This window comes from Jaculus jaculus, chromosome 4, assembly GCF_020740685.1.
Source record: "Jaculus jaculus isolate mJacJac1 chromosome 4, mJacJac1.mat.Y.cur, whole genome shotgun sequence".
Lineage (NCBI taxonomy): Eukaryota > Metazoa > Chordata > Mammalia > Rodentia > Dipodidae > Jaculus > Jaculus jaculus.
In genome coordinates this window covers 123,897,715-123,911,455 of record NC_059105.1, presented here as the reverse complement: position 1 = coordinate 123,911,455, position 13,741 = coordinate 123,897,715, and the positions used below count along the sequence as shown (strand labels likewise).

The following is a 13,741-nucleotide window of genomic DNA, read 5'->3' as shown; positions in this document are numbered from 1 at the left end:
ACGGGTAAGGGGAGAGGGTTGGAAAGAAGTGATAATAGGGGAGAGCTATTTGCTCAGATACTGAAGATACAGTAAAAACTTAAAAAATGAGACTAGAAGGGAAAATGCAGACTGCCCAACAACATGTATTTTACAAATTTTCAGTATGCCTAGATACATCCTCAGAAAGATATCTGTGTTTATATACAACCTCACACATAAATGCTAATAGTAGTTCTACTCTTAATAACCCAAAATGGAAGGGATTCCCTTAAGTAACTTAATGGTTAAACAAATTGTAGTACATCCATCATGTCATGAACATCAGCAACAGAAAGAAATGAACCATTATTGACTCATGGACTAGTATTTGGATGAATCTCCCGAGTATTATGGTGAGCGAGGGAGAGAAGCTAACCCTAAAAGATTTTATCCTGTATGATTACATTTAGAGAAAGTTCTGGCAATGGCGACGATTGGTAGTTGTCAAAGAGTTAGAAGATGAGTTAGTGGGAAGACTTTCTGTACCTAAATGACAATATTCAGGACGTTTTTATGCCAGTGTTGCAAAAAGTTACTATTAGGGAAAAATGGATAAAGGAGATTCTATTTCTTACAACTGCATGTGAATCTACAACTACTGTGAAGTAAAAAAGTCAAAAAAATATAGCAGCTAGGTATGATGTCCTAGCACTTGGGAGGCTGAAGCAGATAACCTACCCAGAACAGCCTGGCAACACAGTAAAACTGTGTTAAAACAGAACAGTTCTCTGCAGTTATACAGGTAGCAGTGTTATTTATATTATTATCCTGAACTTATCCTGGATAATTACAGAATCTGATGGAATATAGAAAGTGGTAAGGAAACAATCCTGAATCCCTGAATTTGAATGTTTTTGCTTTATTTATTTATTTATTTAAAAATATTTTTTGTTCATTTTTTATTTATTTATTTGAGAGCGACAGACACAGAGAGAAAGACAGATAGAGGGAGAGAGAGAGAATGGGCGAGCCAGGGTTTCCAGCCACTGCAAACGAACTCCAGATGCGTACTCCCCCTTGTGCATCTGGCTAACGTGGGACCTGGGGAACCGAGCCTCGAACCGGGGTCCTTAGGCTTCACAGGCAAGCGCTTAACCGCTAAGCCATCTCTCCAGCCCTGCTTTTATTTTTTTTGAGGCAGGTGTCTTACTCTATCCCAGGTTGACTTGGAACTCACTCTGTAGCCCCATTCTGGCTTCCAACTCATGGTGATCTTCCTAACTCCTCAGTGTTGGAATTAGAGGTGTGAGCCACCATTCCTGGCAAGTTAGTTTTTCTTTTACTCTACTAAGACTAGCATTAATAGCAACAAACATTATTCACACACAAATTGTGGTCTTTCTTGACATACTACTATTTCCCACTACAGGAAACCAAGGCTTCTTAGACAAGCATACCTAGTGACAAGAATTATACTAGATAAGCCTAAAATAACTTGCTATTTCAGCCAGAAAAGAAGTTACCAAATATCCACAGGATTGCAAAAAAATTACATGACACACTGGAAAGATAGCTCAGTGGTTTAAAGGGGCTTTTTTGCAAAGCCAGAAGTCCCAGGTTAGGTTCAATTCCCCAGTACCAACATCCAGGCATATGGTGTCTTTTGCAGTGGCAAAAGGCCCTGAAATGCCCATATTTCTCTTTCATATATATGATTATTTTTATTTAGTTATTTGAGAGAGAAAAAGACAAAGAGAAAGAGAGAGAAAGAGAGAGAGAGAGAGAGAGAGAGAGAGAGAGAGAGAGAGATAAAGAGGGAGAGAAAGAGAGAGGGAGAATGGACACGCCAGGACTTCCAGCCACTGCAAACAAACTCCATATGCATGTGCCCCCTTGTGCATCTGGCTTACATGGGTCCTGGAGAATCAAACCTGGGTCCTTTGGCTTTGCTGGCAAATGCCTTAACCACTAAGCAATCTCTCCAGCCCTTAAATATATATTTTAAATTTTTGCTCATTTATTTATTTACTTATTTGAGAGTGACAGAGAGAGAAAGAGACAGAGAGAGAGAGAGAGAGAGAGAGAGAGAGAGAGAGATATTAAGAATGGGCGCGCCAGGGCTTCCAGCCACTGCAAATGAACTCCAGATGCATGCGCCCCCTTGTGCATCTCGCTAATGTGGGTCCTGGGGAACCGAGCCTCGAACCGGGGTCCTTAGGCTTCACAGGCCAAGCGCTTAACTGCTAAGCCATCTCTCCAGCCCTTAAATATATATTTTAAAACATTAAAAAATAATGAAATTTAAATCTTTCCTCTAATAGTTTTATTAGAACATAGGTACATTCATTTGTTTGCATATTCCCAAAGATGGCCTTTTATACAAGATGTAATTAATAGAAGCAGTACAACCTTGCAAGCTTTAAAATATTTTTACTTTCTGGTGTTTTGCAGAAAAAAGTTACCCTCTTTGGTATCAGAGCTCAGAATTATGGAAAGCTCTGTGATAATGTTTATCATTAAAAAGGGAGGGTCTAGAGAGATGGCTTAGTAGTTAAGGCAGATGCCTGCAAAGCCTAACTGGGTTCAGTTCCCCTGTGGCCATATAAAGCCAGATGCACAAAGTGGCACATGCATCTGGAGTTCATTTGCAGCAACTGGCACACCCATTCTCCCATTCTCATTCTCTCTCTCCCCACTTGCCATATATAAAATAATAGACATACTTATAATAGGGATACATCATCTGTTGGTACCATCCTTTCCCATGTCCCTGACCCCATTCTGCTAGGCGCTCTCCTTAGTGGGGTACAGGCATTCCCCATAGGATTATGTGTTATGCCTTGTGGGAGCAGCAGTCAGTTTTTGGGAGGAGGCAATGCCTCTGGGCATGATGTACTAACCTATGGCTCTTAGAATCTTTCTGGCCCCTCTTCTGTAAAATTCCCAAGCCATGTTGGGTGTCTTTAAGTCTACTTCAGTGATGAGCTCTTAGGAGCCTCTGGATCTCTATCTTAGTAGGTGCTGAGTATTCTCAGGGTCTGTCTCCTACACCCTGGCACTGGTTATTAGGAACAGCATGGAAGCAGCACCTTTGCTCATCTCTCCATTTCTCTGTGGTTTCAGCTGTGGCTTGGCTGAAGTGCGAGTAGTTTATCTCCTCTGGTCTCCCTGACTTCTGGAAAAGAACAGATTCTCCAATGGAGAGTGAAGTCAGCATAGGTTAAATGGGATAAGTGCTATAAATTTAAGGAGAATTTGGTGGATGTAGCCCCCATTTTAGCTGAAGACTAGTGGGAACTTGACATTGGAGACCATAACCTTTGTCTCCAAAGGATTCTGACCTGGTTCCTAATTCCAGATATAGGTTCCTTTCCACAGAGCACATCCCTTAGTTAATTCAAAAGCTATTGGTTACCCACCAAGGCTGTGAGCCACTATTGCATTGGTGTGTACATCCGGTCAGGGTGTTTGCTTCTTGAGTAGCTTAGACCCCTTGTTTCTTGGATGGTTATTGGCCACTTTACCCCAGTAGCTCATGTTGAGCTTTCCAGCACTAGATGGGCTAACTGGGGACTGGCTCTCTTCTGGATATGGTGTCTTCAGCAATAAGGTCTTACTGTTTATCTCAGGTAAGCAATCAAATGCTTTGACAGAAGCCTATCTTGTTTTGGGGACCTTGGAGGTCTCTCTGATCAACAGCTCATTGTGGGTAGCAACTGCTTTCTGGTACTGGGAATTACAGGCCAGAGACAAAACATGTTTAAGGTTAGGCTTCATCCCACCTCTCCAGGGCCTTTCTTTCCAGGTGCTCCCCTCACACTCATGTTGAGGGCTCAATCTTTTAGTCTGTCTTCAAGGATAAAGTTACCAGTTCATTTTGGTTTTATATTTGTATTTTTTTCTACCACTGTCCCCTTCCCTTCCCCCAAACCTTTCCATCTCTATTGTCTGGGCCTCTAGTTGCCTATCAGGTATGTCAGCAACTCGAGCTGATCCAGGTTAGAAACTGAAAATGAGTGAAACCATGTGGTGTTTGTCTTTTTGTGATTGTGTGAGTCTGCTGAGTATGATCTGTTCCAAGTCTGACCATTATTCCACAAATTTTATTGTGTCGTTTTTTTCTTACTGTTGAGTAGAATTCCACTGTGTAAATGTACCACAACTTTGTTATCCATTACTCTAATGGTGGGCACCTGAGTTGATTCTACTTCTTAGCTATTATGAACTGAGCAGCTATAAACATGGTTGAGCTAGTATCTCTGTAGTGAAGCATGGATCATTTATGATAAATGCCCAGTAAGGGAATAACTGGGCCTATTGGTAGTTCCATATTCACTTTTTCAGATTTTGATTTCCATAATGGTTGTACAAGTGTACATTCCCACCAACAATGAATGAGGGTTCCTCTTTCTCCATATCCCTGCCAACATTTGTTGTTTTATTTTTTGACTGCCATCCTTACTAGAGTAAGGTGGAATTTCATAGTTGTTTTAATTTGCATTTTTCCCTGTTGGTTAGGAATGTTAAGCATTTTATTAAATGTGTTAGCCATTTGTATTTCTTCCTCTGAGAACTCCCTATTCAGTTCTCAGCCTCATTTTTGGAGTGGGTTGTTTTGATTTTTTTTTAATTGTTTAGTTTTTTGAGTTCTTTGTAGAGTCTAGATATTAGGCTTCTGTCAGTGGTATAGCTGGCCAAGATTTTCTCCCATTCAGTGGGTAATATGTTTGTGCAGAAGTTTTTTAGCCTCATGAGATCCCATTGGTTGAGTGCTTATTTTTCTGGGCTACTGGGGTTTGGTTCAGGAAGACTTTTCCCATTCCTATATCATGGAGAGTACCTCCTATTTTTTCTTCTAGTAGTTGGAGAGTTTCAAGTCTTATATTGAGGTCTTTAATCCATTTGGGCTTGATTGTTGTGTATGGCAAAATGAGTGGGTCTATTTTCATTGTTCTACATATGGTCAATTTGTCCAAGACCATTTGTTGAAGATGACGTCTTTTCTCCAGTCTACATTATTGGCATCTTTGTCAAAGATCAAGCAGCTGTAGTTACTTGACCTAATGTCTGGGTCTTCAATTATGTTCCATTGGTCTATGTTTTTATTCCAGTACCATGCTGATTTTGTCACTATGGCTTTGTAATATAGCTTCAGATTGAGTATGGTGAAACCGCCATACTTTAAAAAATTTTATTTATTTTGCTGAGGATGTTTGGATATCTGAGGGCTTCTGCCATTCCATATGATGTTTGAGATAATTTTTTTTAAAATTATTTAATTTATTTATTTATTTGAGAGCGACAGAGAAAGAGGGAGATAGAGAGAATGGGCGCGCCAGGGCCACCAGCCACTGCAGACGAACTCCAGACGCGTGCACCCCCTCGTGCATCTGGCTAACGTGGGTGCTGGGGAATCAAGCCTTGAACCGGGGTCCTCAGGCTTCACAGGCAAGCACTTAACTGCTAAGCTGTCTCTCCAGCCCTGAGATAGTTTTTATTAGGCCTCTGTCAGTGGTATAGCTAGCAAATTTTTTCTCCCATTCTGTGGGTAATGTGTTGGCTCTGCTTATGGTATGTTTGTCTGTGCAAAAGCTTTTTAGCTCCATGAGATCCCAGTGGTTGAGTGACCCTGGTCTACTGGGGTTTTGTGCAGGAAGTCTTTCCCCACTCCTGTATCATAGAGAAGAATGTGTATTTTGTAGAATTGGGGTGGAATATTCTGTAGATGTCTGTTGTTTGGTCTAGTTGATCTTTGGTGTTGTGGAGCTGTCTTACTTCCCTGTTGATTTTCTCCTTGGATGATTGGCTTATATGACAGTGGAGTATTACATATCCCCAATTATGATGCTGTTGGTGTTTATTTTTTGTTGTTGATAAGTAGGTTTTGTTTTATAAACTGTAGTGCACCAGTATTTGGTGCATACAGATTTATGATTGTGATGTCTTCTTGTTGGATCATTCCTTCATGAGTATGAAGTGGCCTTTGTACTTTTTGATTACTTTTGGTTTGAAGATATTATCAGATATTAATATAGCAACATCTGCTTGTTTCTTATTTTCATTTGCTTGGAATATCATTTTCCATCCTTTCACTCTGAGGAGGTGTCTGTCTTTAGTGATGTTTCTTGAAGACAGTAAAATGAAGGGTTCATTCTTCTGATCCACTCTGGTAACTTGTGTCTTTTGATGTGTGAGTTAAGACCATTAATATTTAAGGTTATGATTGTGAGGTTTGATTTAATCCCTGCCATGTTTGGGTGCTTTATGGGGTTTGGTGTTTTATTGGACTTTGTACATTTTTGAGCCTTCTCTAGGTTTGGTAATTGTGTTCTTCTTTTAAGCTCTTGAGACTGGTTCTTTGACTTGTCTATGTGGAGAATTCCCTGAAGTATTCTCTGTAGTTTGGCTTTGTGTTCATATAATCATAGAGCTGGCTTTTATCATGAAGTTTTTCTTTCACTGTCTGTTATGATGGATACTTCTGTTACAGTAGTTTGGGTTGGAAGCCAGTTTGCTAGACTTTGAAGTGCTCTATTCCAGATCTTTCTGGCTTTCAGAGTTTCCATTGAGAAATCTGAGGTAATCCTGATGGAATTGCCTTTGTATGTAATGTGTTGTTTTTCTCTTGCTGCTTTTAGCACTGTTTTCATTGTTTAGAGTTTCTTGTTTGCTCTAGTCTGTTTAGAATTGTTAGCTTCTTGTATCTTGATGAGACTCTTGTTTTTTTTTCTTAATAATTTTATTAAGTTCTCCATGCCTTTGGTCTCAATTTCTTCCCCTTTTGGTATACCTCTGATCCAAATGATAGGACGTTTTAGGGTATCCCACAGTTCCCTCATATTCTGTTCACAAGATATTTTGAACTTATTAAAGCTTTTAGACTCTCAAATTGTTTCTTCTGTTTTGTCTTCCATCTCTGAGGTTCTGTCCTCCACATGATTAACTCTGTTCTTGAGGGTTTCTAGAGAGGTTTTCACTAGCTCAATTTGGTTTATTTTCTGCTTAGTATCCATCCCTTTGTCAAACTGCAATTTCAGGTCATGTTTTGATTTTCCTAATGCTTCCTGGAATTCAATCTTGCATTCACTTATGTCTTCATTAAACTTAACCAGCTGGCTATTGAGATTGAATTAAAGATGAACAAAAAATAAACATTTAACTCTTTTGAGGTCTCTCTGGTTTTTGTATATTAGGTCAAACCTAGTGAAGACAGCTGTCTTTATGTGATTGTTGTGTTTTTGTTGATTTGCTGTCAGTTCTACCATTGCTTGGCCAGGATCTTGTGTCTTCAATTGGGATTCTACTCCTGTTGTCTCTTCTGTTTTCAATGGAGATTTCCACTGTGGGACTGGGCAACCTTGTTGGAACTCCCTCAGTTTGATGTTTTGTGGGTTTTTTTTTTGTTGTTGTTGTTGTTTGTTTGTTTTCTGCATTGTGGTTTGCCCATCACAGTGTGAGAATCTTTTTATTGAGGAAGCAAGAGTTTTCCCTTGTAGTGTCTTCAGGAAATGTTCCATTTTATGTTTGAGTACATTAGGCTTATGATGGCTTTGTTTGGGATGGCAGGTTGTGAAGGGCAGAAGTATACTGGCCACTCTGGGCTGCTGTGTAATGCCAAATGTGAGACTGGAGGTCTGGGATCATGGTCTCAGCTGTGTCTTGCCTGTAGTTCCAGGGCCATAGCACTTGGCCTTGCTCTCCTACTGAACCCACATAGGCAGGTTATGGAGGACTCACTGGTTCCCCTTGGCAGGTGATTGCCTGATTTTCTTGTGTTCCCCTCTGGGGGCTGTGATGCCCCAAGTAGTCACTGGGAGTGGGATGGGGCATTGGAGAGATGGTGGAAGTCTCTGGGTTCTAGCCAGATCCAGCCTGGGAGTTCACTGGTTTGGGCGAGACAGGGCCATTGGCCAAGGGGCACACACAAGGGTGCCTATACACACCACAGGGTGTCGAGAGTCTGAGATCAGGGAGGACAAGGCAGCCTTCAGCCGAGCACACCAAGGATGTGTAAGACAGGGGAGCACAGCAGGAGATGGGAGCATAGGTAGGCTATGGGCTCAGCTGGCACAACTGGCAGGAGCTAGAGCCTTTGGGGTGGGGCCTCAAGGAGGCGGGAAGCTGCATGGACCACAGGCAGATGGAGTATGCACTGAGTACTGACAGGTGCAGTAGGGAGGGTGGGGTTCCAGGAGATAGGGAAGGTGCCTGGGCCACCCACACTTGTAGTGCACATAGGTCCCAACAGTGTGTGTGTGAGGGGGATCTGGTTGACAGGAAAAGTGCACCCACCAACAGATACAGCACTCAGGAGACCAAGGCAGGAGGATCCCTGTGAGTTCAAGGCTGGCCAGAGACTACAAAGTAAATTTCAGGTTATCCTGGGCTAGAATGAGCTCCTACCTTTAAAAACAAACAAAAAGACCAAATTTATATGTGTCACCACTCAATATCCCACTCATTCTGTTTGCTGCATTTCTCAAAGCTGGTACGATATACATTTACAAAATATGGAACAGGAACTCGACCTATTGCATGCTTCCTGTTTGTTGGTTTTTCTTTTGCAATCTTTCTACTTGGAATGCATATGCAGCAGAGGGAAAAATAATATTAGTCATTGCATTAGATTTAAAAGCATTTAATGACATAGCATATATTTAACAGACAGGCCAAAGTTGAGAGGCACAGGTCGTACAATGGAGCACCAGGCCTGAGCTGCCACGCCCTGTTCAGGCCCAGCCCCTGGAGTTCACGCCTATCAATGCCATTTTGATTGTGCAGTAAGATGAAAATTTGTCATTACAATCGTTACAGTGACAGAGAAATGCACACTATGTATCAAATAGCAAGGTAATGAAGCAAATTATAACAGTGTGGCAACGCACGAGCAAGTAACCATTAGCGTAACATTACTTTGTCAAGTAAATGCTTCAGTTCCACTTGTACACTTACCAATGATTTAAAGGGTTTATTATACATCTAGTTTTATTATACTTTGTACTAGAATTATCTCAAACATACAATATAATGTATTTCAGCAAAAAAAATTGAAATTACAGATTATTTAAAACAGTATCAGTTTTCTATTCCTTCTTGTATACCAACATTCTGAACTGTCAAGATTGATGCAGAAAAGCTGCATGTCGTATGTTAGTAAGTGATGCCAGATACAAATGGTTTGGGCTGTAGGTTTAACACGGAGCTGCACTATGGCTGCAGCAAGATACACAATCTGTTTAGTAAAGGTTATACCCATCAAGGGCACATCAAATAGTCAAGATTCAGGAAGTAAATGGAGGAAAATGGTGTCAGGAAATTGGTATATTTTGTCTCTGGAGAGCACAGGAAATATTGTTTAAGCACCACTGCCTTGCAAACCAACAGCACTAGAGGCGAGTTATTTCCAACACAGCCTCACAAAATTGAGGAACAGTTTAAATATTGAGATCTAATCTATATAATTTCATTAAAAAAAACCTGGCCTTCCCCTCTGTACCTCAAACTTTTGTAAGTTGGAGATAAAGTATTTAGGTGTATTTCCCCCTCCCCAAGAAATACTCTATAAATTAAAATAAAAAAGGAAATGGGCCACGTGGAGGAACATTAGGCACAGAGAGTAATGTGTTGGTTTGAGCTTGCATGCTGACTCTCACTGGAAAGGTAAGAGAGGGGCAGGACGTGAGGGAGGTTTACTTCTTTTTGCCAAAAAGGCTGAAGCGCTTCTCTTTGTCCTTCTCTTTGTCCTTTTCCCTCTTGCCAGGACTGGATTCGCTGGTGATGGTGACAACGCTGGTGGGTAAGGTCTGTGCTCGGCTGGATGCTGGCGTACTCTGGGTGCTGGCGGACATGTCATGTTTGTCAGGGGAGATGGCAGAGGAGATGGCCTGGATCCATGTGTTCATTTCCTCCTAGACAGAGAAGAGGAAACAGCCAAGAGGTGTGGGTATGAGGTATTTGGGCCCTATTTGCCTGACCACCCAGGTCTGTCAGACACAAGGTTTGGGAGTGATGTCTCCAACTAATGTTGGGCAGTCACATTTGGGCACCATCCCTAACTACACCTCTATTTTCTCTGCACTAGAGTGGAAGACAGGGTTCAGCCTCTCAGAAAGAGTTTAGTATTATGACACGTGACCCACATCACTCTGTGGTATGGCCCTACAAACCTGTGAGAGTAAGAATACTGGTCTTAGGCTGTGGGGTGTTAGGCCCACTCTGGAAAGTACCTTCACTTCCTTTTTTTTTTTTCCTCTCTCTCTCTTTTAAAAATATTCTATTCATTTATTTATTTGAGAAGGAAAGAGGCAGATAGAGAGAGAATGGGCATGCCAGGGCCCATAGCCACTGAAAATGAACTCCAGATGTATGTCCTACCTTGTGTATCTGGCTTATGTGGGTTCTGGGGAAATTGAACCTGAGTCTTTAGGCTTTGAAGGCTAGCGCTTTAATCACTAAGCCATCTATCTCTCTAGCCCATTCCCTTCCTTTCTTTAAAGTTATCTTTCTCTGGAGGAAAAGCTTTTTTCAAATTTCAATAGTTCCACATGTTGTTTATTCTTGAGCAGGCCTTCTTTCTCAAAGGTGGAGTGCAGCCAAGGAATAGTTGGCTCACAGTAATGGGGTACAGTGGGGAGGCTTCCCTTCAAAATGCATAAAGATCCACACATAGTTCTGGGCTACCTCATGGTGCCTTACTCAGCAGGAGGGGTGGGTAAGTACTCCTCTTTCAGCAAGGGACAGCAAGATAACATTCATTGCTTTTTAGACATGAAAAGAACTGAACACTTCTAGTGTCAATATTTGTGACTGGGGAGACCAGATGACAGATGTCACCAATGATCCTTACTCATATGATAAACATGATGAGTACTGCTGGACATCCCACAAACACTTGCATGTTCCTAGATATGTGAGAGAAATGAAAGCCAGTCATAACTTACATCATCTTTGGCTTGGAAGAGGTACTCATTGCCATCATTTAGCCTACAATTTCAAGAAAAAATAATTTTTTTAACAATTTAATAGGTAACAAACATCAGAAAAATAAATACAACTCTCATATCTAATGTGGGATATAAGCAGGTCATGGGATTTACATCAAAAACGCTAATCAGAGATCTATATATATCATCAACTATGTTTAGAAACACTCTTACAGGCTCAGCAAGGATTCCCTGGTCATTAAGAAGTAAGAAAATGAACTGATCAATCCAAAATAGGCAGCCTGATACTTTAATCCAATGAAAGAATCAAAAAAGTCCCAATCATAACAAGGTTCGGCTTTGCTATGGCAAAAACTACTTGGATTCTAGATCACTGGACTGCAATGAATTCAAAATAAATTTCTTCTCAAAACAGTAAGTTCTCTTGAAATTCTATTGAGTTTATATCTTCTATATTAAAAAATAAAAATCCAGTCAGCAGGGGAGATGGCTCATTGGATAAAGTGCTTGCTATGGAAGCATGGGTCCCTGAGTTCTGATACTGTGCCTGGGCTGGAACAGCTCAATTGTTCACTGTGCCCAGAGGTAGGGGCATAGCAGTGGGAACTGCCACTTGTTGGTATTCTGACTCTCTGAGGTATGTGGACAAAGCGCAGAGGGAGAGCAGCCAACACATCAAGCTGTCTGAGCTTGAGACACAAGGTCTGAAGATGCTACTCCCTAGCAGAGCCTCATCAGTATATCAACTGAAACTCTCCAAGTGCAGTGCTTGGCCAAGTCCAACTAAGAAAAGGCTTTTCAGATCCCAGAGTGAATCAGTAGCAAACAGTAACAAAGAGATGTTTACTTTCTACATTTTAAAGAAATAAAATAATTTGCCTATATCCAAGCATGAGAAAAAGAGGGTTTAGATGTACTGTGAGGAGTTGTGTATCCCACGGAAAGAAGTCATTTGAAACCATAAGGCTTGGGGAGAGTTAGGGAGAATGGGGTGGGCCCCACTTAAGCACTTCTGTCTGCCTACAGTGGCTCCAGGATGACTCACTGTACCAATCTCTGGAGCAAACAATGGTAAGTCCTAGGCCACCATAAACCAGAAAGATAGGGAAATGATATTGCTAAGCTTACTTTTAAATTGCAAGGTATACGGAACAAGTTCCAGATCCTGAAATGAAGATTTCTTGTCCTCTAGGCTCAGCCGCAATGCTAAGCTCTCCAAAGAATCCGGTGGGTCTTTCACTGAAATGTGGGCCAAACTAGCTTTTTACTTCGGTGAGGACTTAAGACAGTGGCAGAGGGAAATAAACCATGATCAAAGATAAAAATAAGCATAGTGCTAGACAACCCTCACCTTAGCTTGAACACATGTTTCTTCTTTTTGTAATCAAGGGCTACTTCACAGACGGCTTCTTTCAAACTCACAGGGACCTCACTGTGGTAGGGGATGCCAGAAGCAGCAGTCTTGGCATCTTTATAGAAGCCCATTTCTTGGTTATTTATGACACAATAAACATTGTGCCAGGACCTGAGTGCAGTAGAGAAAGGAACGTTAAGGCTCTATGTGGGTCACACTGGCTCAAAGAATTAAGAATCTGACCTGAGTATGCAACATGGTATGTATGACCTCTCACTGAAAGCATTCCTAACTAAACAACAGAATAAGACTCCTTCATGTAGACCTCATAAGAGAGTACATGTGGCTCAAGTGGCAGCTCCAGAGGTTTACACATCTTTGAATGTGAGAAGCACAGTGCCATCTTCTGTCAAATGCTGCACTCTTAACTATGACAGGAAAGGTTTTCATTGGTACCCAGGGCTCTCTGCTTCAGTAACAGGGCAGAGGCCAGGCTCCTTATTCTTAGCAGGACCTCCTCCAGCCATGGTCATGGTTTTCTGTAGTCTACCACTTGACGAGATAGATCCAGGGCCATGAGCACTTTACCTTTGGGGGAGTTAGACTAAGGAGGCTTTCCCCATAGTAAAACAAACTGTCAAAATACATTATCGGATAATTAGCTTATATTAACAACACAAATGGTAGACTTTAGATGACAATGATGCCCCTTGTGTAATGAGTATACATCCTGCCTAACTCTACATGATGATCCTAGATAATTTGGCTTATTAGCCAAACATACAAGTACTAGAGTAAGCTATGAGTTTTACCCCAGCTTTGCCATTTGCTAGATGTCTATAAAAGGTGTGCTTTTTACAACTTCTCGAAGCTTCTGCTTCCTCTTCTGCTACTCATAAAATTAGGAAGTGGTAGGATATAATGAATGTCAAGATTCATATGGAGAAACGATGAAATGTCTTAGACAGATAAATTTCATAAGGATCCTCCAATGGAATCATATCACTTAAGGAAGATTCCTCAGCCTCAATCTAGTAAGCTCCTCCTCGGGATCAATCACATGGTCCCTTTTTGCTATTCCCATCCATGCTCAAATTTCTCCTCTACTATGAACCCCCAGTAACATATTGCTTCCTCCCACCTCTGCACAGGTGACTTCCCTTCTCACTGTTCAGCCTGTGATGCCCTTACCTGCTAGAAGCTTTCTTATTGTGAGCCTCCCATTCATGCTTCCGGTTCAGGAAGCCTTCCATCTGGGCCGCGGGCGTCTCCTGAGTCCTGGCCGGCAGGGTGGCAGCACTCTGGGCCGGAAGGATAGTCTTGGCCTTGCGGTCAGAGGTGGGTGAGGGAATGGGACTGGACTCTTTGGAGCTTGTCCTTTGCTCTGCAGCACCGTTGACCATTTCACTTGTGTCCACAGTTTCTGCCATCTAGGGACAGCGGAGAGGCCATTCAGGTAACTCAGAGAGCCACGGGACTACCA

The 13,741-nt window shown here is 41.7% G+C and overlaps 1 protein-coding gene across 3 annotated transcripts in view; it reads right to left on the bottom strand.

Moving 5' to 3' along the window:
• Positions 1–8,583: 8,583 nt before the first annotated feature.
• Sptbn1 (spectrin beta, non-erythrocytic 1) overlaps positions 8,584–13,741 on the bottom strand; it is a 239,020-nt gene continuing 233,862 nt past the window's right edge. For all 3 annotated transcript variants that reach the window (XM_004668948.2, XM_045146796.1, XM_045146797.1), the window contains 4 exons: positions 13,450–13,688; positions 12,256–12,429; positions 10,902–10,944; positions 8,584–9,869 (listed from right to left, as the gene is read on the bottom strand). In XM_004668948.2, the coding sequence (XP_004669005.1) occupies positions 9,651–9,869; positions 10,902–10,944; positions 12,256–12,429; positions 13,450–13,688 (675 nt within the window). In that variant the 3' untranslated portion in view covers positions 8,584–9,650. The remainder of the gene's footprint in view (positions 9,870–10,901; positions 10,945–12,255; positions 12,430–13,449; positions 13,689–13,741) is intronic.